This window comes from Calonectris borealis, chromosome 9, assembly GCF_964195595.1.
Source record: "Calonectris borealis chromosome 9, bCalBor7.hap1.2, whole genome shotgun sequence".
Lineage (NCBI taxonomy): Eukaryota > Metazoa > Chordata > Aves > Procellariiformes > Procellariidae > Calonectris > Calonectris borealis.
In genome coordinates, this window is record NC_134320.1 from 23,011,645 (window position 1) to 23,037,303 (window position 25,659).

Sequence of the window (25,659 nt, forward strand, 5' to 3'; positions counted from 1 at the left end):
AGCTGTTCTCCGAAATTCAGAATTTTCTAGCTTTGACTTGTGATCTGAACAATTTTATAGAAGCCTTGTAGATCAACAGGGTGGACGTGCACTTGACGGTGATTGCACCACAGGTAGTCCCCTTTAGCTGATGCTTTTCATATTGATCTCTCCTCTAAATGGATAATTTTAGTAGTTTCATAGACAACAAAGCCATCAATATCTGTCAGCTTTTACACCTCTTTGACCTCAGTGTGTGGCAAATATTGCTATCAGTTTTATCTGTTTTCTTCTGTTTGTTTTTAGCTTTTCAGTTAATCTGATCGCAACACACAGCATGAGGTTCAGAGGTTTGAACAAATGCAGCCAAGGCATTCACGTAACTCCTCTCTGAGACATAAGCGATCACATTTTGCATAGTTCTCTTCATAATACTAAAGATTTACAGGACAACAATCAGCTCTCTCTCCAGTAAAGTAAGTTTACAATGATTTAAATGAGGTATAGCTCTAAAGCATGTTTTTATAAATCCCGTGGTCTTAAGTGCTTGTCAAATAGATGTCAGAGACCACATGGAAGTCTAAAAATACTCCTGTAAACCCTTCTTCAAGTGCTTGACATCGATCTGTCTATTGTACATCTTCATGCTCAACACAGGTTAAAATAGTGCAGCTCACTGTGACATTGTAACTAGAGGCTGCTAAGCTGACAGAAATAATTTGTTATGCTGCTTACAACTAACAAAACCCCCTTTGCTTTTGGGCAGTTTTTGAAAATACAACTCTCATCCTTTTCCCATGTGAACTCTCGCTGTTCTTACCATCTCTTATAGTCCTTAGACAAAGGTTTGAAGCCTACAAACACTCAGAACTAGGAAGAGAAAGAGGAATGCCTGGCTATGTAAAAAAGGGCCCCACTGCACCGGAATAGGCAGCTGAGTCTTTTTTGTTAAGTATAGCTATTGTGTGTTAAATGCATCTAAACCCATACTAACTCTGAGGAGAATCAGCCTACTGATCCAAGAAGCTCAAACTGGCAAAACACAGCAGTCTCACCAAGTGCTGCAAGAAGCCTCCGTTTCTGCTGGTGTGCCAGACTGCTCGGTGGCGGTTTGATCCCCGAAACGCAATCCTCTGGGCCGGTCTTTTTCCTCCAGCTCTTTTTCCTTGCTTTGTCTCCCCTACGGCATTTCTCTGTCCTGCATTTCCACTTTGCTAACTCACTCCTAACGAAGGTCACAAAGTAATATCACATGGAATGAAATAATGTTGTGGAAGTAGCAATTCTTGTAAACCACATAACTGTGTCTTATCTATTAAGAATCTTGGAGCTATTTAGAGAGATGGAAGAAATAAGAAGAAAATCTCCAGCCCATCTAGCCATCCCAAGGCAGAATTCATCTGCTATAGAAGCCATATGCAACCTGCTCCAGTCTTAGCTACACTTACCATTGGAAAGTTTCTACACTATAACGTTTTTAAAGTGAGGATTGTTCATTACTTCATGCTGCCTCAGAGCCTTTGCTATTTAATTCTTATCACTGCTGGTCTTATTCCCTTAGCCATAGGCACTATAGTAATAAAATAAACAATGGTTGTAAAAAGCTATCATTCTGATCTATACAACTAAAAAAAATAATTATCAATAGCATACATATATAAAAATAAATGCTTTATCTCATAAAAAGATTTCAGGCTGTCATAGTTAAGTGAGTCTGAAGGACAGAAAGGACAGCAATTTTCTTCACCTACTTTTGGTTCCCTCTTAATTAACAAGGAAAACCAGATACCAGTAGACTATGATTTATCCAGTACTAAAATTCACCCCCTTACTAACTTCAGATAAGGTCTAGCCAGCTTCCTTACTCTAGGCACCTGATATTTGTAGTTAAATTTAGGAAAGAAGAATTTCATCCTGATAACTTTCTACATCCGGCCAGAAATCTACAGCAAAAACACCTCCCACACTCATATCCAAACTATCAGGCCCTCCTTCTGCTTTTTAAGAAGGGAGGCAAAGGGCTGTTTCAAGTTATAAAACAGTAGAAAATTGTGTTTGATGCTCCACATCTGTAATTCATTCCCTTCTGCTATGGAAGGGGCTCATCTTTCTCAGGTGCAGTCAATGGAAATTTTGCTGTTTACTGCAGCGGGTCAGCAGGAGCTCAGCTCCGTGGAACAGCTGTAGCATAGATACCGGCACCGCCACGAAGCCCACTTCAGAACAAAGGTCTTCGTGTCTGCGCAGCCAGGAAAAATTCATCAACACTTCTCGGAAGTGTGGCTATGAGCTCGAAACTATTCACAGCCTCTTTAAGCTTTTTAATCTAGCAAGCAGCAGAGTTTACAAGTCTTATTTCTGGAGGCGCGTGCTTGCCTTAGCTCGAGGTTGGCTTTTGTCTGTGGAATTGTACCTCCAGCATCTTTCAAAGGGAAAAATTACCGTCTGACATGGGTGTGAGGATAATTGGGTGGTGGCTGTGAACTTCCTGGCACGTGCCTGTCATTATTGACTGAAGGGATTCTTCTACCTGCCCACAAGCAACTGGTCTTGGCCATGCTAGACGCTAGAGATACTAGAGGAGATGGATTTCCATTCCCATCCCGAATAGCAATTCCTCTGTGGCTGGGAGTTCATAAGTTAATAGAGGAATTTAGTCTCCAGAGCTGTTCTGTACCCAAACACTACTTTCATAGAAAAAGACATCATCAGGGATGGTGTGAATAGCCCTGGATATGCAACTACAAGAAAAACAGGATAAAGCAAAATTCCAATCAGTAGGAACAAGACGACTGATAAAAATAAGCGAAGAAAACAGAGATTTAAATTATTTCAAATATTTGCATTTGTGTGAGACAGTAGTAACGATGTGAGAGGGCATGAAGAATAAAATTGCGCTTATCACAGAAACAGTTTAACAAAAAAAAAACTTACGAAAAAAATAAGAAAATCAATCATAACTGAAAGCATTGGGATAATGTATTTTTGAGTAAATGATGAATGGAGAGAACAAATTGCACCTAGCAGTAGTCCATACTGAAGCAACTCAATAAAAACAGAGAGTTTCTAGTTCTAAAATAAAATCCCTGAATTGAACTGTAGAATGGAACCAGGAGAAGCATGGGACAAAGGGGAATTCACATGCAGTATTACAACACAGTCCAAATTCTAGCATCCAAGTAGCCCTTTTAGGTTTAAGATAAACTGTATTGTTGAAAAAGAATTACTTGTTTTTTTAAAACAAGGTTAATAGAATCTCAAATATACAAACATTACCAATATTTTATTAAATTTGACAATATATGTTCCTCCTTCTGTCAAACAGAGCAGATTTCCAAGTGTTTTCACACTTCCTTGGCGTGTCGCAGAGCTACAGTTGGGAGTGTTTTTCTGGAGAAGTCTCCTTTCATGAACTGAACCCTGCGCCCCTTCCTCCTGGACAAGGAAAGAGGAAAATTCCCAACACAGCTCCTGGCTGCAGCAATCAAGGTTGTATCCTTTCCTGGGTTCTCGTGAGCCTTCAGAGAATCAAGATACCCAAATGTGCCTATAGAAAAAAAAAGAAAAAAACACACCCCAAAACCTGGCTTGCTATTTTTCTTCTTCTACTACATTTTCTGATCTTGGACGCTGAAGTCATAATTCATGAGAAGAAACCAATGGTTCCTATTATCTTCGTCTTCTATGAAGAGCGTTGTACACTTACTGCAGTTACTGACTGAGGAGAGAAAAATACATTTCTGGAAAATTGATAAATGTAAAAGAAAAAATCATCATATGGTTTAACATGGGAATCTCTACTAGCTGGCCAAGAGTAATTCATTTTGGATATTACTTACCTTTTTTAGATAAGGTCCACGTTTCCACTGTCATTAAATTGCTCTAGACTTACCTGTATGCAAATGAGAGCAAAATTTATTCATCTGCTTACCCAAATTTCACCACTACGTAGGAGTAACCTTGTGAAAAGCAGAAAAACAGCACTGCACTGTAAAAAAAGCAGTGTACAACCATACCTTTATCATCAATCAGTAAAATATTGCATGGCCTCTGAAAATGTATTTGGTGACAAACCAACCATGTATTATTTTTAGAACCTTTCATATAGTCTTGATTGCTTTAAATTACTGCCAAAGTTGTTTCTACAAATTAATGGATGAAATAGGTACGTTGTACATCTCAGTTTCCCAAACTGCTTCCTGCCAGAAGGTTCTGCCCCACCACTCATTTTATTCCAGGGAAAATTTATATCAAGTATATTGTACTGGGTCTGGCCCCTGACTGCTTTGCAGTCACAAGTTTTCTTTTTCTGTCCTTCACGCCCATGAGATACAATCACGCTCCAGCCCAGAGCCATGTGGCCACACTGAGCCAGTGCTGAGACCAAGCTCACAAGACCTGCTGAAAAATAAGGTCTATTAGCTGATTTTGCAGTATCACGGTGATGGGTCTTTTTGGGAAGAACCTATCTGTATTCGGCCATTGAGCGTGAATATCTGAACATACAGGTTCTTCTTTGCGGAAATACGGATGGATAAATAACTCGGGGAGGTCTGGAAACATCCAAAGGCTCTTAGAAGCCATGGTCATAGCCGTTTAACTTTTATAGGGACCTCACAGGAGTTCATACAGATTTCTGAACTGATCCTTCTTTCAGTAAAGTCAACAGCGAAATTCTCATTAACTTCCACAGGAACTGAACAAAATCACTACATGCAAAATTTGTCTTTTTTTTTTTTTTTTAATAATGCAGTTAAAGTCTTATCAGCTCACACGGTCTTTCACAAACCTCTTGTTAATTGAGCTCTAGTATTATCACCTCTGGTTGCCAGTACTATCAACTTCCATTTGAAAAAAAGTTACTGGCTCTTACAGCTGTAAAGCAGAAAACCTGAATACTAACTGCCCAGCCCTATAAAGAACTCCACATTTATTATTTTTTTAAATGGCATCATTCTAAAGCTAAGCCCATAAACGCTGACTGCCTGGCTTTGCTGACACTGAGAGGGGAAAATTCAGATGACCGAGAAAATCCAGCTATTTCCGTCCTGAATTTACAGCAAGCGTGTGGCTCAGTTGTATGTCTCTTCCCTTCCAGAATGGAGCATAGCAGAGCAGGCTTACAACTGCTGGAAAGTGTCATTGTGCCTTTGACATATAGGTCAACGTATAGATTTGAGGATCAGACAGAACTGAATGATCCTTTTTAAAAAGATTTTAACATAAAACTTACTATAGCACGTTAAGGCTGCAAACTGTGGTACAAACCTTTCCTTTGCATCAGCGTAATTACCAGGGATTTTTTTTTTTATGTAGAAGGCTCTTTTTTTCTGAATTTTGGACTTGCATACAAATAACTATAAGCATATTTTAAAGCATATTTTAGTGCCTGATAGTGCTCATAAATCAGGTAGTTATACTTGTAATAATTTCTGTGAGTGGGTGTTCATGTGAGTGAGAAGATATGCAAAATGGGAAGGTGAGATGAGCCATGATGAACATTAAAGGTCCGGAAGCAGATCGATAGCTGGTGTAAATTGTGAGGGCTCCATTGATTTCAATGGTCTTATGATAAATACTAATTCAGCTGGTGCTAAAAAAAAATGTCATCAGCTGAGCATCTGGTCGATAACAGTGGAGAATGCAGAATGAGGCATCGGTGCTACCTCCACACTGAGCACCTGCATTTACCTTTGAATTGAATCTGCAAAAAGGTAAAATTCCCTGTTTTTTCACGTTTTTTGAAATCTCATGTGTTGGCTGGAGTAGTGCATGTGGGTACGCACATGGAGAGAAAGATGCATATATATGTATACAAGAAAGCATTTTCTGTGACAAACAAATACACGGCTCTTACTGCTGTGATGGTACTTTTATCTTAAAATGAAAAAAAGAATTTCAAGATACTGTATGAAAATTACTTGTACAAATTTGTTGCACTTCTGTGAGGTTTTTCATTCATCCCAATAGCAAGGGAAACTAAACTCAGAATAGGCTTTAGTCCCCTATTTACATAGAATACTTAAATTCCTTTTAGCAACTAAAGCTTATTAATGAAATGACAGTTTCGCATGTGTATGAATTACTGAGAACGAAAATATCAACAAAAGGAATGAAGCCAGGTTGCACGTAAAAATCTGCTTCCTGGGTGTTTCTCAACATTTTCTTCTAAACATTTTTCACCAGATAAAGTTCATTACCTTGTTCTAACCATTTCCCATTTCACAAAGTTAAGTTTTTACTGAATCTGTAAATAAGAAATCAATTATACAATAACATTAACAGAACCTAAGAGAAAGGGGACTTTGCGCATGGCTGGTGGTGAACTCATTGATACTGCTGCGTAGTTCTCTTGAACACCTTATCAAATGCCGCTAATTTCTAGTCTGCATACAAATGTATTGATGTGCCAGAATTAAATCAAATTAGAATGTTTAGCATAAAAGTCCGTTCGCCATGTTTCAAATTGTTCATATTTATTTGGAGGCCTCAGAAGGACATTTTAATATTATAGTGTTATTATTTCAAATAGAAAAAGAGATTTTTAATGTTATTTAGAGAAAGTCCCTTAGCTCACAGACTGAAAAAAAGGCAGAACTGCTGCAACAGATATTTTGACAAGAGCTTTGAATGAAAAATAACAAAACCTCTGCAGGGAATTTCCCATTAATCTAATTTATTCGGGAGCACATTTTCACAATAATAATTAAATTATCTAAATGTTCGCTTACATTAAAAAGCGATCATCTGTAACAGTTCATTACTAGAAAAAAGGGGGGGAAAAAGGCCAATATTTTAAACTAGCACCACAGGAAAAAAACAACAACTTACAAACATCAAAGGAATACTGTGATGTTTGACAGCTTCCTATGAATTCAGCTGTTTCATCTCTTAGTGAAGTTGGCAACAGAAATTTCCAGCATTTTCTCTGCAGTGATGTCTTTAAAGTTGTAACATGTTTATTTGTTAGACATCTCTATTCATCTGGTTTTCAGGGTGTTTCAATAACGAAAATTTCCAATAATTAAAGTCTTGTGACATAGGAATCCATGTTTAGTACAGACAACGAAAACAACAACTACGTTTTCCTATGGAACATTATATTCAGGTAGTTCATCCATGCCTTGCAAGTCTTCAGTGGGTGGAGGATACCACGTATAACCAACTGAGATACCATTGAGCGAAATGCATTTTTATCTGCTTTATTTCTCCTAGAAATGTCAGCACAGCACATTATATTGCCTGTAATTTTAATAGATAAACGAGACAATGATTCCATTGTTATCTTTTTCTCAAAATGGTAGAATACATTTTCTTAAAAAGGTCTGCAAACATATTTACAAAAGTGTGAAAGCAATAAATGCAGGCTTTTTATATTTTTACTGAACTTCCAAAGACTGACTGATATCCTAATTTTATTGGAAATGTGGTCCAAGGATGATACAAGAAATAAAATATCACACTCAGTTTTGCTTTCTTGTAGGCTACCATGGAAAACAAATCAAACAGATAAATATTTTTAAAAGAACAAACTTATATTCCATGAAGCATAATGAAGATATTCCAAAACCATTTCCTATATCTTTATTTTGTTTCAGCTTTAAAACATCTCTCGGTCTTTCTTAATGTTGTGTTAAAACGTGGGACACCATCTTACTTTTGGAAAGCCAGCTGCTGTAATGTAATTATAAAGTAGCCACTAAAATATCATTCACAGTATCTGCATCACAGGAATGGACTTTTTTTTTTCAAACAGGAGTGATAAAATTTGTGGTGTTGCCTTCATCTTTCACATTTTAAATACTGTTGGCTGACAGAAATAAAGTGTAGTGTCATGCTTGGTTTACCTAAATCATTTATTTTGTAACTAATAAAAGTAAACAATTACCAGATACTGTATATATAGAGATATATAGATATATGGCCACAAATAAACTATAGTAGAAAGTTATTTTGGTTGTGATAAAGTTAAGAAAAGCACATAAAATCATATTTCATGAATATCTTGTTTTATGGCCATCAATATTTTTGTATTTTTTTGTTTTGTTTCATCAACATAGCAAAATACAATCTTCCTATTAAACAATAATTATCAGATGGCAGACAATTCTTTTTATTGGTTTACATTGGCAGGTCACAGTCTAAAAGCACAACCACATCAGGCAGAAATTGCACACAGACCGCCCTGGATTTTGAAGACTATTTTTTATGCTTCTACCAAAGGAGCTTAATTTAAAACTGGGGACTGTAACAAGCACTAATTAAATACATGGATTTCTTTTTTTTTTTTTTTTTAAATGGCTAAATAAAGTGACTGAAATTGCAGTACTTTATTTTGCTTTCAGCTTCAGTTTTAACGTTTGTGCTTGATGTTAGCAAACATGCTTTGAACTTCCTAGCAATCATTTATGAAAGTTCAATCACCCAAATAAAACTCAGGTGATTTTTTTTCCTGTCATGGAATACTGCAGATTTATTTCAAGTAGGCCTGTTCCTTGGCTTTTTTTTAGTGTTGATATTTGCATTTTTAACTTATTCCTGAAAACTAGGGGAGAGTTACGTGTAATACTAAGACATCGTACAGTCACAATGTCAGTATTTCTGTAAGAAAAGGTTGTAGGTGGGACTGGCCCATAAATATGCAGTTGTATTAGTTGTAGAAGGCATGTTCATGTCTTCAAAAACCAGACTGGTCTTAAGATATTACTCTTTATTTGAGACAGTTACCATTACTTCATTAAAAAATGACAAAACAGCAATAAACATTTTAGCTCTTTAATGAGCAAAGATCAGGTCTCTTAGCATTGGAATAATATTCGTTATCCAGATTATCTTTATTTCACTCAGTGACCAGTAATATGGCCAAGAAGTACAAAGTAATTTTCCATCAAGTAGTATACAATTTTTGTGTGTAATAAGCTTTCATTCTTGAAAAAGAGTAACTGAAAAGAAATGTTTCTGTTACTGCAGTTAGTTTGTCAGAGAAAGTTCTTCGCATTATCTTACAAACTATCAAAATTGCTAGTAATTTGAAAAAATGTAAAAAAAAATCACATAACTTTAGTCTAATAGAAATATAGTACAGGTAAGAGAGAAAGTATTTATCAGGGATGTGCTCTTAAGTCCATCTCAATTATTTCTTTTATATAAATGTACATCTGATTACATATACAAACATTTTGAAAGGACCATGGTATATAATTACTGGAAAGCAACAGGGGAATGAAAAATTTCTTGTGATTTTAGAACATTCATTTCAAATCACACAAACATATGTAGTATTCAGATTTTAAAATTTCCAGTTGTTGGCTCTCTCCCCGTTCTTACATACCCTCCTTTTCTACACTGTTGCCATCTGGTCTAGAGAATTCATTTGAATGGCAAAGCTAATGTATAGCAAAAAGGGAATTAACTTTATATTAAAGTATTATAGGTAAACTTTGTAACATGCAACATGAGTTGAAACAATGAACTGAAAGGTGTAATCAGAGCGGTAATATTGGGGCATTTTTATATTGCAAAATATCATTGCAATTAAATTTTTGGACACACTTTACCTTACCAATTTGAACTGAATATATTGTAACTAAATCACAGCAAATTATAAATCCTTCATCAAAGGAGACTCCATTAAAGTTATAGTTATGTTAAAGTTAGAAATTATTTAGGTGGAAAGGAAAAAGAACATTAATAATACAGATTTTTTTGTCTGGGATTCATACCAGCGAGGGTTCACCACTGTATACCTAGAATGCCATAAGTACCTTTAAGAACTGTTGCAATTCCTTCTATTTCTGAAGCTACCGTGAAATATTTTACTGTAATTACTTTTGCCCCTTTAAAAAACTTCTTTAGGTTGTGCCAATTGATGGAGAAAGCTTCTATTAAAAACTCCAATGGGATGAGAAGAATTTTAATTACGGCTTAATCAGCAGCACAGCCACCAAGCATATAAATTATCATGCACATCGTGCTAAAAATATCCAGTTTCCTTTATTCCCACACCTTTTATACTGACAGCACTTATGTGATAATGTTGTACCTGCCAGGCTGTAAAACTTCTTTGACTGGCAGATTTCAGCATGAGCCCCTTTCTAAGGCCTCAACAGCATTGGTGCTTTGTGTACTTATTCAAATATGTAAATATGGTCTACACAAGAAAACAGGTCCAAATAAAAATTGGTGAAAATTATCTGACATTCCATTAGTGTGTCCCTTGTGCATATTTATAGGTTTTTAAAATTTTCAGTCATAGTTCTTTCCTGTTTGTGTTGCACATGCCTAATTCCATTATGTAACTTAAATCTTCAAAAAATTAATACTTGAATGTGAATGAAAAAGTATCATTCAGGACAACTGCTTCAAGCAATTGCAAACAGTTGGGTTTTTTTGTTTTTTCTTTTCTTTGTTTGTTTCTTAAGTTCATTTGATATATGTACAATTCATTTTTTTCAAAACCCCAAAAGTTCTTGATATGTATATTCACATAATATTCCTCCATATTTAAATAGTAAGAGTCTTGTAGGTTGAAAGCCAAGTAATCTTCAGTAATATCACCTACTGAAATCCATCAAAAAATAAAGTTTGTTTCGTCTTGTCTGGCTATACCCTGGTTGTTGAGTGTGAATGGGGGTGGGGATGAGGATGGGGCAGAGTATTGTTCTGTCCTCCAGTAAATGTATTGAATGTGTGTAGGGGTTGAATCCCTGGTATAGTGTTGGGAATCATTGTGATGGTGTTGGGTGTCATTAAGGGAATATCATCAGGAGACCTTCTCATAGCTAGCGTGTAGTCTGGGGGACAGGCGGTCCTAAGAACCACCTCATGTGGATGGATGGACTCACATTCATGATCCAAGTCAGTGTGCTTCATTTGGAGGGACATTATCTCCTCTTCTTGTGCATGGGTAAGATCATTGGTAGTAGTACGTTGTGGGCTACATCTCCTATGAACATCATGTCTCCGCTTGTCTTTTTTGTAGTACAATGCTGCAAAAGCCAAAATGTTCAGGAACAGCAAAGATGCACCAACTGCAATAGTAACACTCAATTCTGTTGAATAGTCCCTTTGATCCACTGAAAATGGGCTTGGTTGTTGTTTGGGATCATCTTGTTTGGCTGTAGGAAAGGCTGAAGTAACAGAAACAGAATTTTTCCTTGTTGGTCTGAAAGTATTATCAGTTGATGGCACTTTAGTTGTGGTAGAGGTATACTGTGAAATGTCGTTAAGATTGTGCAGATGAGGTACTAGTTCCAACCAAAGGTTCACTTTATTGGCCCTGTAATGTTCTTTAACTCGTGGTTTTAATCCAATGTGAAGATACAGTTGGTCTTTCTGAGAATATCTGGTCCATGCTACTTCTTCAAAACGATTTGGTTTTGTATGGATGAATTTTGTATCTTGCGGCACTGGTTGATTTGGGTCACTGAAAAAAAAATCTCCAATGTTACAAAGTGTTTCAAAAGGAATTATAAAATTAACATAATTACAATTTTATGCTTAATGTTTAAATCTGCCTTTGGACAGAGCAGAATGCTATTTCCTAAAATTAGAGGCCTTAATAATCTTGATTAGAAACAGCATTATGCAAACGAACCCTTCTTTTACATAGACTTCAGCAACTTCCCTAGTTCCCCAAAATGCTAGTATCTCTCACACTGAAATCTTCTACTGCTGAGGACAGATTGCCAGCAGTGTGGTAATGCAGACAAATGTCTATGAGAGACCAGTGTGAGAGGACATGAAGCTTTGCTTTTCTTTTTTAGTAACATAAAGCTCATAAAGCTCAGCATTTCAGTTCATATGCAGTTATCTGTGGCCTTCCAGAGGCGAAAGACCATGGCAGGGCATAACTCAGTATAACACGTAGCGACTTAAGAGTCCAATGGCCAAAGGTAGAAAAGTGTTTTGAACTACCAGTGAAAGAAGAATTAATGAAAATAACAAAACTTTTCAAGTTTAAAGTCACATATTTTATGGTCAGAAGTGTCAATTTAAAACAAAATACATTATTAAAATAAGTTGTATTATATTTGATGCAATATTTATGTAATTTTCTGTCTCATGGGATGAAAATATTATCAGCGCTGGAGTAAAGTCAGTTGCTAATATAACCATTTTTAACTCTACACATATGTTAAATGCTTAGTTTTGCACTTTTCTGGGGATCCCTTAATTATTTTTGTGTACAAGTATTTTTTTAATTTCTTCATGCAGAGTGTTCGCAAAGATATTTTTTCCCTCTTTTTGCTAGAATGTATAAGTGAGCTGAGGGACATTACAATAAACATAAATATTCAACCCAATTCTTAATCTCTTATTCATCCTACAAGTACAGAGACATTCCCAAGGGAGATAACCAAGGGAAAGCACCACATCATTATATCCTGAGTTTGTATACAAGATTATTCATCATCTGGTACTCACCCAGTTTTTGCAAAGTTTGTCCAGTACGTCATCACCACCGCACTTAGCATGACATCATTTTTGGAGAAATTACAAGGAAATAATTCAGTAGGACCAATCATGGGGATTCCTAGTACGTAAGGAACCTCATCTCCATGGGCTGCATCTGCCCATGCAGGTACCTGATCTGTCTGGCAATGATGGTAGAAGGCATAGAAATATGTAGGCGATCCAAAATTTGAGTGAAGATCTGCTGTAGCCACTGCTGGTGCAACCCACTGGTGATCAGTAAACAAAGCCAGCAGCGTTTTCCTTCTGGTCTCAGGATTGTGTCGATCTGCCCAGTCCGTGTACATAAATTTAATAGTTTCCCTCAATATATCTTTGCCTTCAGGGTATCCATATAAGTTATCGACAAAATTGGAAACTGCAAAGTCAAAATCACTAGCTGATATGCCATCTTCGCTATCCACAATATTTTCAACAAATTTTAGCCCTTCCCCTTGGTTAACTCCCAACATGATGTCATAATTGAGGAATTCTCCTTGTTCCATCAATATCTGAGGATCATCTGGTATCACATCACCATCAATTACTGGTCCAAAGGCTATATGGTATCTTGCTGGTTGAATGTCCTGGTCGACAAGTTCTCTATAAGGCTTCTTCTGTAGACATTCTACCAATTCTACAGTGTCTGACATGTTGCAACCAACTTTTGTAGCCAACATCCTGGCGTATTTTGCAGGCTGAAAACTAACTGCCCAGCTGGAGAGAGCTGTTCCGCTTTGAGCTATTGCTCTTTGAAAAAGTCCTGTGGGGAGAAATATTTAAAAACTACTGAAGTGACCTTGAAACAGCTACATACTTGAAAGATTCAAAGTGGTTCTTTGAAACAATAGAAAACTTTAACAGAAGAGATACTTGAATCTTAATAGTACTTAAATACACAAGATGGTGAGATCTGACTGTCATTGTACCTACAGGTAATGCATACAAAATAAATGCAATATGCGCAGAAATTGAAGCAAATGATTCTACCTCAATGTAGTCCAGCTGAGGAACAGATTTTCAAAAGAAACTCAGGAAGAAAAAGAAGTGGCATTACTTTATGTAGGATAACACTATTAGCTTGAAAGAAATTCCTAAAGTTAAAGCAATTTATAGGTTGGAGGCAAAGCCAACAAGTCTCTGAAATGGATTGAATTTCTGGGTACTGTTCAAGCCATCAGCAGCATGCATGCATACAACTATGTGTTAAATAAACCTCATATACTGCTCTTTTATGTTTTGATTGGGATTCAACTTGGTTTGAGAGGTGCAGTGTTTTTGAATTGTATATCATAGCAAAAGTTTATATTCTGGAGTAATACATGAGAAGGTACTAGGCAGCTATTAAATTTATAAGTGTCTAAGAGTCAATATCCTTTCTTGTAAAGAGTTTTTTTAATGAAGGTTTATAGCGATCACACTTACATAAAAAGGGAAATGATATATTTTACACTATTTAGGCTTTGTAATTCAGAGATTTAAACATATGTTCAGGTATTCATTTAGGGGAGAGAGAGACTATGATCTGGCACTGCATATAAACTTGTAGCAAATCCCAAACACTTCAGTGCAATTAATTTGAATTTATGCTGATTTAACTAGCACTCTGGACCAGGAATTCTACTCATAGAAATAACAAAATATGTTTAAATTGACGTTTTCCTCTCCCTTCTGTGAGCAGTTTTGAGCATATCATGCATGAAAGCCTGACCCCCTTGTAGTCAATGAATCAATCCAATTTTTTTGCTATTGACTTTAATGCAATCAAAACTCCACCCTTGTTCCAATACTTCTTGTGCGTCCTTTGTTTGGGGCTTTGCCTTTTCCTGCTCCCTTTGGGGATGGCAGTTCGGGTTCTGAAAGACATTTGGAGTCTGAACCTTGCACAAAATAATGCTCATCTCTCATGTCAGAAACGTAGAGTGTATTTAGATAACTGTGACCTTTTGCATTTTCATGGAAATGCATCTGGCTCGTTTCAGAAGCACATCTTTTGCACTAATTACTGGAAAATACTTTATCCTGGACCCTACCTCCTATAATCACTGTGGGTAATACAAAATGGTCTATAGTATATGTAAGTTATGTTGATTTAAGATATATGAGTCAAAATTTGGTTTTACTTATGCTGATAGGTGCCTGGAGTAATTCCACTGGCTTTGGTAGTTGCTTAGGAACTGGAAGTGACATCTGGCCTCACTCACTTAATTTTGCTAAGAATGTATTCTTTTGTCCAATGCTTGATGAATAGCTGAATACTCCCCCTAAAGGAACTGGAGTTAAGGTGCTCAGTTTACCTCAAAATTTTATTGCAATAATGCAAAAGATGGCTTTTACTTTGATAAGTAACATATTTCTATTGATAAAAACTTCCATAGCCTCTAAATCAAGTCAGAGACATGCTTTTAGAGCCTCTATTGCAGTACCAGACCCTGTACACTCAGAAGTTAGTTGGAATCAGTTGCCGGCAGGAAACATTTTACAAGCTTCTGAGGAATTTTAAAATCATTCTAGACTATATTAGGTCCAAATCCAAAAGTCTTAAAATCAGGTAAGCATAGGGACTGAAATAAGTAAACTCAAGCCTCTTCTTAAATTTATGAGAAGTAGTATCCAAGATATTATTCCCTTGCGAGATATGAGTAAATAATAAGAAAGAACTTGAGTTATAAAGCAGGTAAAAATATATTTGTGTGTTTACAAGGTCAGATATTGAGCTAGTATAAATCAGCTCAAAGTCAGTAGAATTACCACAGAGGAGCCAGGCATTGTAATAAATGTAACTAAATGACAAAACTGAATTTTCACAACGATGTATTTCATAATACTTCATAATGTTTCTTTTTTGCATATTGTGTAAATCTATTTTTATTGCTTTATTAAATATCTCTGAACAAGGACAGAAAGTGTAAGAAAATGCTGATATAAACACTATGGTTTGCTAAGTGCTACATAAATATTAAATGTTGGATTAAGTAAAAGTGGTCAAGTCCTCTGGCCATAAAGTTATCTTAGGAAATGAAACTAAACATCCCTCCTTCTGCTGAAGAATGCTTATGGAAATATTCCTCCTCTCAAACCATTTAGTGAAAAATGAACAATAGTATGAAAAATTATTTTCATTCTGTCACATAATTCCTGGCAAAAATTGGTACTACACCGGATGGAGCACTACGTTTTTATCTGATAATGTGTATGATTATTATAGCTTATGGGCTTCAGACTGATGGAAAGAAGATCTAAATGTTCAATGGACCATATCATTTTGTGACTCCTGTTCACTCTCACCAAAGTAAATAATAATAATTTGCATATATTAATCTACATTTTCAGAACACTTTCTAAAGATGGGTGCTCTTCTGCTCACTTGCAGATGGGCAACTCTGAACAGCACCATCTTGAAACAGGCTGAATGCATCCTCTCAACTACCAAGGGATCCTTTCAAAGGGAAATGAAGAAAGCAAAGAGAGCATCCGAATTTACAGCTTATGAAAGAGACTGGTTAATAACGTGAAACAAAAGTTTTTTTGAAAATGATAAGACATTTGAAAATGTTTGAAAACTTGAAATAACTTTTCTTATTTGAAGCTGACCAATTTTTACTTTAATACTTTTTTTTAATGGCAGGTCTAACCATCCCCAAATGAAACATAACATACATGGGGGTGTGGCACATTGTTCTGTTTAATCCAAATTTCAATAAAGCATGGTTTTGCTTTCTTATAAAAGAAATCCTCAAAAATTTACTTTTACAATTGGATTTTAAGTATACATCTGTAAGCCCTCTCCAATCCCCTCCCGAATCCTTTGATCTCCTCTGTTGGCAAATTACCACATCAGTTTCCCTAAACAAATTCTGCTCCTGGCAGGATTCTGGCCATGTGTTAGAAAATGACAGGGTAAAATTTGTGGATAAGAGGCAACACATGACTGTCCAGATATTGTAAATGTGGCATTTCGCATTAATATCATGTTACATCAAGAAGATCAAGATTAAGATCAAGTAAGAGTTAGGGGAGGATAAACCAGGTCTCCTCATTCAACCTTAAGCTAAATCCTCTATGACAAAAGTTATTTTTGTGAGTTCTGATAAAAAAAGATGGTGCAGTGTCACCCTCAGATTACAGTGTAATGAGGTAATGCTTACATCTCGTTCTTATAGGCCAGTTTATAAATATGTCCTATTTAACTGCAGGTAGTTATGGAAAAAAAGATTACGTTAAAAATCAAATTCTGGAAATAGACTAAAATTTAAACCACAGTCTATTTTCCACTAGACTTTTCTTGTAAAAGCTATATTTTTCTCTCATTTAAAATAGTGTAAAGGCCTGATCTAAAGAATCTGTCACTTCTGTCACTGAGTGTCACCCACCTCAGTGGGCTCTGCATCATGACTTCGAGTAAATGCAGCTCTTTTAATGTCAGTGGAATTATTTTTTTATGACTGGCCAATTAGTCCCCCATGGAGATACAGCAAAATAAGTTAGTGGAGGATTGTATGCACAGGGCACAGTGTGATGTCCCTGGTAAAACTAAACAATACAGATAAAAATGTGTGAAAACAGTGAGACAAAAGTAATGTGATCAATAAACAATAGCCATGCAAATGAGAGAAACTGTGGAACTCTGGTGCAAAAATCATAGGAAAAAAAATTGGGTGCCTCAAACAGCATGTTTTTAATTTCCTGCTGTCTGCCTCAACTAGAGAGAAAAGGTGTTAGTTATGGAATAGGAAAAAACATATAGAAGAAAATCCATTTGCAACTTGGATGCTTTGACAATTTTGGATCATGCATGCAAAACATTCAACCATTCTTTTATTAGATGACAGCAAGTGAAGTTCATGCAGTTTCAGACAAAAGATTTCTGAACTAGGTACTTGTTTCTTTCACACAAAATAATAGTTTTAAGCATTTCAGCTGTGAGCCTGAAAAGAGAAACTGTGTCATTTTAGTTTTCTTTAAATTCTGCTCCTCATGAGTAACTAAACATGCCTTTCATGACTGTCTGAATATAGACGACCTCATCTACTGTGAGCATGATTGACTGGTTTTCCAAAAAGGGACACCCTTAGGTAGGAAAGAAAAGAGACAAAAATGATGCACCGAGAAAATGCTGTTCAGAAGTCTGTTATAAAGTGTTTCTACAAAGCTCCATAGGAAAAAGAAGAAAGTGACCCAAAATTTAAACATGCACAGAAGAGCTGAGGGAGAAGGTGGCTTGCAGAGCCTTTAAAAAGTTTGCTTAATATTCAGCTGAACTCAACAGTTCATAGGAACAAAGAGAATATACAGAGCATCACATAGTACTAATGGCGGTGGCATGCAGACACCAAAATTGTCAAAATTTGCAACCTGCATAATACCTTTGGTTGAATTGCTCCAACGGTTACCTTCAGAATAATGGGATAAAGTCAACAGATTGACGCATGAACCGCCTGCACCAGATCCAAAAACAGTTATTCTTAATGGGTCACCACCAAAGAACCCAATATTTTCACTAGTCCATCGCAAAGCTTGAATTAGATCAAGGAGGCCATAGTTTCCTTTTGCTGCTTGGTCCCCAGTGCTCAAAAATCCTGTGAATGTAAATGAAAAAAAAAAGGGTTAGCAAGTGCTCTTCTGAGTAAGTAAGATTTCAGAAGTAGATGCTATTAAATATTATGCAACTACCTAATTTTCCATATTCACTGGACAACAATTTGCAATTTTGTACTCTTCCTGAAACAAATTATTTGGTATTCACTCTTTTGGCCATGATATATTAATGTAGGAAAGATGAAGATACATCCCAGGCAAAATACTCATCTAAGTCTTAACAGGTCACAGCGTATTACTCCCAAAGACTTTGTGTTAATTGTACTAAGTTTAAGAGTAAAGGTTTAGCAAACAGATATGCTGCAGTCATTTTGTAAGTGATTTGGTCAACTGTGTATTGCACTTCTGTACTTAGGTGCAGCCATGAGAGGCAACGGTTACACTTCTCTGTAGACTGTGTTTGGTTATGTCCCAGCAACATACTATCTTTTCCTTTTTTCTCCCCCCAAAAATGTAGCTTATGTCACAGCACAAGCCGAGTTCAACAATGTGAGCAGCTCTCAACTCCCTGAGCTCTGTCCCATAGTCATTAACCTGAGTTAATTGAATCTACATTAAATGGATAAAGACAATTTAAGCTGTTTCCATGACCCCTTAACATCAAAAAGATAAGAGCTCAGGGGAGAGCACAAGAATTGCTCCCTTTCATTCATACCGGAAGAAAAACGGCAGAACGCATCAGGTGCAGGAACGACTGTTTTACGCTTTACTCCCAGCAGTACCCTCGTATTTAGTATTGCTGTTACTCTCGTCATTAGAGCCTACTGACTCTAAGAATGGACAATAAAAACTTTGAAGAAAGTCTCTGTTGATAAAAGACATTGCTTTGCTTTTGATTCCCATTTGTTCACATTTCCAATTTTCTCAGCTTAATAAACAAATGTTGAAATAATACCAGCATTATGAAGTAGCCCAGCACCTCCATTTGCATATCAAACTGATTTAATGCTCACTAAATCGACAGTGTAACTGTTTTTCAGTACATGCTTTGTAGAGAAATGCAACCATTACAACAATTATTTCCACATTAATTAGATATTAGTGGGTCTTCTAGTCTCATCAAAGTTCTACTGATTTAACTCTCTTGAGTGCAAACAGCCTACTCAAAAGAAGTTTACAGTAGTTTTTCAGACAAATGGTTCTCAAAGGAGTCCTACTGTTTCATTATGACAATAAAAGCAGCTTTTGAGACATTTCTAAGAAGAAAGACACGTGTGCGTATATGTATATAAAGTAAGGGTTTAACAAGAGTACAGATAGGTGCATGCGTGTATCTATATTCATGTATATAATGAACATGTCATTTGTTACTTTATTATGATGATGATTTGACTTCAAACGGCAAGCTTACATTTGGTATTCTGTCATACATGTAGACATTTATACTGACAGACCTTCTTTGCTGTAAACCGGACCGAAAGCTAATTGGCCTCGCTGCCTCCATAGCTGGGCTATGCTGAGTTTAGGGCGAGCAGCTTTGTTTGTGTAGGTCAATCCTGATTTTTGTTACCATGGAGAGGGAACAGGAAAGTGGGATAAGGTGCCAGGCCAGCAATTCTCCCACTTCCAGACCTAATGTACCAAGTCTAATGGGCATACTTCATTCACTGTAGCCATAGTAAATTGTTACTCTGATACTAGACTTTAAAATAACCACTATTCTACAACTAAAACCTGCCACATTTACTACTTAACTACTACTTAAAAAAGCAAAGTAGCATCACTACCATAAAAGAAAATACCACCTTGATATTCAAGGAAAGCCCAGAAAGGAAGGCATAAATATAATTAATTCATTCTCATTCTACTATTACAGCTCGGTACTGAGTTGAGATGAATATGATGTTATTTTACTCTGCTTCACTCTCTTTCTTTTTCTTCTGTGTGGCCAGAGGGGCTGGTGTGCATGCCTATGTGAAAGGATGGCCCCGGTATAATCCTTCCTGCAGAAGCATTCATTCCTGTCTTCACGCTCCAGTAAAACGTTGTCCCCCATAAATATTTTTTAAGGACACAGAGAGATGATGTCTTTGAATCTATGACAGCAAATCTAATGAAAGCTTCCTAACCAGTCTCACTGCCTTTGTCAGCCTGCTTGGAGTTGAGGGATGGTACCAGTGACTGTAACAAAATTAAAATGTAGGAATTTATGGGAACTACAGGATCCTGTGCCTGCACATGCTGGGAAAGTCTTCTTTGTGTAAGTATATGACTGTAGAAAATGAGTGAATGTAGAAAATGAGAAAATCAGTTCATCATATTAAGCACATAAGTGACTGCACTGATTTAAGAGATTAGAGGAACGATTGACACTGGCTTTCCTTGAAACACAGGCAGCAATGGGATGAGAGCACTTAGAGCAGTTACCAAAACTGCTCCCTAAACAAGTCCCGCTTTGCTTTTTCCCCTTTCCCTGGCTTGCAGATTCCCTGGGCCTGGATGGGATCTGCTCTCAGCATTGCTGCAGCATTGGCTCAAAAAGACCCCGTCAATTTCTCAAAGTGATTCCAAGGCACTTATTAGGAAAATAGATGGTAGGGTTATAGCTGAGACACAGTGATCGCCCTGAAGGAAAACTAACGCTAGCACTCAAACTTTCTGAAAAAGTTGTTTTCCATACTGTGTGTAATATGCAGCAACGTGGAAAGCAAGTAAGTCTTTGCCTGGAAAAGCAACAGATGAAAATTATAGGGAAAGCTTTAGGGCAATCCCTTGCTGTTAAATGAGTTCACATCGAGCCCTGAAGCTTGGTGGGGAAATGGGAAACACTTGGGAAACTATAAATATACTAGTTTTAAAGAATCTGTGTGAAAAGGATCTTAAAAAGAGAGCAAAAGAGGAAATGTCTCCTGTTGCTTAAAGTAGACATCAGGAACCTTGCATTCAGTTCAGGAAATGTGCCAGAAGGGGGAGCTTTCAGTTTATTTAAAAAAAAAAAAAAAAAAAAAAAAGAAAAAAGGAAAAAAACCCCGAAGTATTAGTAATATTCTCCTCATTCATCTATATTAGACAAATTATGACTTGTGTCCAGAGCAACAGCTCCGATGCAAAAGAAATATCTCACGCCTCCTCAGCAAGAACCATATTGGCTGACTTCCATATCTACACAAGATGGATGATTATTGATGTTGACTTTCATGACATGAAACATTTCTATCTCATTTTTCAGAACCATAAGAAGCCTGTTAATATCGCCACCTGTTCATGCCTTTTTTCTTGTATGCAGTAGTATCAGCATGGCTTAGAAGCATTCAAAATGTCATGAAATCAGATATAGGACTGATAAAACAGATGAGGTTTTTCTTTCCAGATTTTTTCCTAGCGAGAAGTGCCTCAATACAGATAAACTCATCTAACTAAACACCTGTAGAGAAATGCTTTAATGCACAGCATCATATCCAGTCTGTAGGTCTGTGGGTGCAAGTACTTTATTCCTATTTATCATTTAGATAAAATAGAGATTGCAACGCTGTGTTTTGCCTTTATCCCAAGAGGAGCTTTCAGAACGTAATTAATATACATACCATACATTTCTATGCATTTCTATGACACGATCATTACACTACTATCTAGATATTAAGCTAGCAATTTTGAGTCACAGAGATGAACCTGCTCTTGCTGAAAAGGGCTTGTGTGTCTGAAAGCTTGTCTGTTTTTCAAACTGTATCAGCGAGTCTATTAAAATATATTATCCTTTTCTGCAAATGCTGTCTTGTTATTCTTGGATTGTCATCTCACTAAGAACGCCGCTATCATATGCTACCACCTTTTGCTCTTGTAAAAAAAGTTAAGTAAATTATTCCTTATTTTAGTTATTCCAGGAAGACATTTGCAAAAAACCTTATTTTTTCATTATTCTCTAAAAAGGTCAGATTGAGCTAATTTTGTTCCATAATTAAGTCCTTCTACTGGAAATATTCCAATCATCAGCTGAACAATTGCTATTTTATATTCTGAATGGAGAGGTTATCTCTTCCTTCATCTCCTCCAAAGGAGCAGACTCTAATAGAATTATGGAAGTGAGGATGTGGTCTTTTGTGAGTTTAAGAAAGAGATTTATTAAGCTCATTTGGACTATTTCTCTGTTACATGTCCATTAGACAAATAGGCAGTGTGCGCCACAACCAGGCCCTGTATTTTGTGTTAAGATAAATTTTAATGCATGATAGGTTTATCCGCCTGGGTAATGATTTCTGCTTGCCACTCAGATAAATCTTTTTCTAATATGATTCCAGCATTTTTGAAGAATAAATAAAATAATAAAGTTGGGAAAGTTAAAATATTTTGTTGAAAACCTTAGTAAATTGAATTATTTTAAGCTCTGGCCTAATTTGAACATTCAAATTAATGCAGAAGGGAAGGATTAATGCAGAAGGGAAGGCCAAGACAGACTTTTTCCTAATGTAAGGGACTGCTACAACCCGATGATGCAGTAAAAGACTAGGCGCAGGCTGGTGGATACGTAAGAGAGAAGTAAACCTTCCCTCTGACGAGTTCTGTCCATATAAGTGTTTCATAACCCAGCATGTTCGTGACTGGTTTAAAGTAAGGGGAAGGGTGTCTTGCTGGACAAAAAAATATCTGCCTGTGAGAAAATACAGAGTAGCAAATGCTACTCTAAAAATAAAACAGAAGAGTTTATAAAAACTGGTCTGACATGCTTAAAGGGTTTTTTCGAAAAGCTGTGTTACTGAAAGCAGAAACACTTACGACTTTAATATTACCCACCTGTTTAGACATGTGTTATAATAATTTAGCTATGTTTCCAGTTACAATTCCATATGCAGTCAAATATCATCTTTTCTTTTTTTAAAAGCAAATGTTAAATTGTACAAGTGTAAACGCATCAACGCATAGTGGAAGAATACAGGGCATATTTTGAGGGAAGAATTTATATTCCCTCTGGATTGCAAGTTCCTTGGTTAGGACTTTAGTATGACACCTTCTATTAATATTGAATAGTAATTGCCATCTACAAAAAATTTCAGTTGCCCTTTAAACTATACCTACTCAGTTAGAAATGTGAGCAAGGTAAGCAAATTTTAAGCAATATGGTAAAACTTAAAGAGCACATTTGTTTTCATCTTAGACATCTCTCTTGAATTCACATCAGCTAACTAATCTGAATGAATTACGTGGGCAGCAGCATTGTGAACATTAATGTATATGTGATATTCATGAAGCAGAGGATACTGCTTCTCACTTTGCTGACCAGCACATCCTAATATTAATAGCATATTTTAGTAGTGGATAAGGGGTAAGGTGACTAAAAGGACTAGGAACTCCCATAAGGAAGATGTAGGAGAATATAAACTATTCAGTGCAAGAAAAATATTCCTTCGTAGACAACTGCGATATACCTCTGCTCAAGAATCCGATAAGCAAGTCTGAAAATGCTGCTCAATCAGGAGTTTTGTATCAAATTCATTTAATGTACAAAAAAGTAGTTGCAACATTAGCAAAGTATTCATCTGTTTCTCTAGCTTTCTGCCACATACATATTAGTAATAAGATTAATGATTTCCGAAGCGCAAGATTTTAGCTTAACTCCATGAGATGTGCAGAGTATCATGCTACATTTTTATGCATCTTTCCTGGCTGTTTAAGATACGTGAGACACTGCATTTATATACAGATTTTATTTTAATTTTATATCTAGAAGATAAATTAATATGTCAGAATCTTCGCAGGTGGACACACTGTACTTTTAAACAATTAGAAGATGAATGTTCTGTGGAAAAATATTTGTTAACAGATGTATATTGTCAGGTGGGACGGGGCTCTGAGCGACCTGATCTAGTTGAAGATGACCCTGCTCATTGCAGGGGGTTGGACTAGATGACCTCTAAAGGTCCCTTCCATCCCAAACCATTCTATGATTCTATACGTTATATGCATATATTTGCAAACTATTCACTTTTCACATAGTAAGGTTATGTGACTGGTCACATAAATTGTGTGAAAACTTACTTATATTTTCTGATGTCATACAATAAACTTTATAAATTAAGGACAAGTATCTTCCATACAAATAGCCTGCACTGATTTTTTAAGCCCACAACTCTGTTTTGGGATGTGTTAGGCTTGCATTACTGCAGTGATCAAGTTGTGACTACCAAAAAAGCTGAATGTGCCATGTAACACTGATCGAAGTGATGGGGGGGCACCAGGAAGGGTTCTGATAAGAGGCCAGTTTAATTGCAAAAGTTCTAGAGCTGTGGAATTTAAATTTTTTTTTTTTAACAAAGACTTTTATAGAATGAAAATCCATCCGTTCAATATGGCTGGACTATATGGCTGACTTAAAAAGAACAGCTCAGAAACTGAAAAGTTTTTTGTGAGTAGTTGTTCCCTCTACTCACATAACCTCAGTCACTCGGTAAAAAACTAGGAAACAGCTCAACTATTTTAACTGTCTTAATTAAGCTGTGTTACTGTAAGAACAGGATCTCAAGGTTAAATGTATGAACAATAAACCTTACTGCGAGCAATGCAAAACAGCTGCAGTAATTCATTAACTTACCAAACTCAAGTGCTGCATCTGTGAGGTAGAATTGCTTAAGAATACGAACAGTACCAACTTCACTGGCCAGTGCTATTGCCCCAGCAGTTAGCCTTTGGAAATTCCCATTCATTTCACCAAAGTAAAAAACTTACAGAATTAAATCAGTAAATATAAGAACTTGTAACTATATCCTTTGGCATTTTGAAAGTATACATGGAGAAAAGTGTGTGAAGATGTATAAACTTAGATGTGCTTTTTCAGCTATTTTACTGCTGGAATTTTTAACACTCCTCCCAGAGTACCAAATCCTTTGAATTAATATTAGTGAAGTGGCCAGAGCCTACAAAAAGGCTGGCTTTCTTGTGGCTTTTTGAAACAGAAGTTTTCCCTTCCTTGCATTTTACTTAATTTCTTTTCCTGTGAGAGGCTAAACGAACTGAACACTGCAAGTTACAGAAGTCCCTTACAGCTGTTTCAGTCTGGCATCTGTCACGTGCCAGCGCTGATGCATTACAGCAAACTTCTAGTATAGAGGAAGATTGCGAAAGACTGAAGCGTCTCACACCAGAGAACTTTATTCCATTGTCGAAGATGTATTGGCACGACTTCACTGGGTGCAATGCAGCCCAAAGCAGGTTAACTCTCAGTCTTTTTTCAAAACACAGGTTCTCTTTCACAGGGTATATCAAAGTCCTTTAAACGTCAAAAAAAGCCTGGATGAAGCCAGATTTTTTTCTATCCTGGAAAATTATCCTCAACCATTACAGAAGGAAGGAAGATGCTTAGATTTACTGTGATATTCTTGGCAAGTATGTCATAGATGTTGAAAGAGTCTGAGATTACAATTTCTAGCATTCTCTGAAGGCTGTGAGAAGAGGGTGACTCTCTTTGCCTTTAAAGTTTCACTAAAGAGATTATAAAAGGCTGAGAGTGCTTTCAAAAGCTTTAGCTGCCTTTTCTTCATGTGGTCAATGGTTATTTTCCATTCTGCCTCGTCTGTCATGTCAGGAGAGTTGTGGGCAGTCTCTCAAATTCTGAGTCTTCTCACTGTGCGAGACATTCATGTATCTGTCCCTGTGACAATCCCATGCTTGCACGTGGGGTTGTGGCACGGGGCAGGCCCA

General features: G+C 36.6%; 1 protein-coding gene across 3 annotated transcripts in view; it reads right to left on the reverse strand.

Moving 5' to 3' along the window:
• Positions 1 to 10,397: 10,397 nt before the first annotated feature.
• The window catches only part of NLGN1 (neuroligin 1), a 398,258-nt gene continuing 382,996 nt past the window's right edge, over positions 10,398 to 25,659 (reverse strand). For 2 of the 3 annotated variants that reach the window (XM_075157384.1, XM_075157385.1), the window contains 3 exons: positions 17,799 to 18,011; positions 12,406 to 13,195; positions 10,398 to 11,404 (listed from right to left, as the gene is read on the reverse strand). In XM_075157384.1, coding sequence (XP_075013485.1) covers positions 10,582 to 11,404; positions 12,406 to 13,195; positions 17,799 to 18,011 — 1,826 coding nt within the window. In that variant the 3' untranslated portion in view covers positions 10,398 to 10,581. The remainder of the gene's footprint in view (positions 11,405 to 12,405; positions 13,196 to 17,798; positions 18,012 to 25,659) is intronic. The other variant, XM_075157386.1, reaches the window with a different exon arrangement.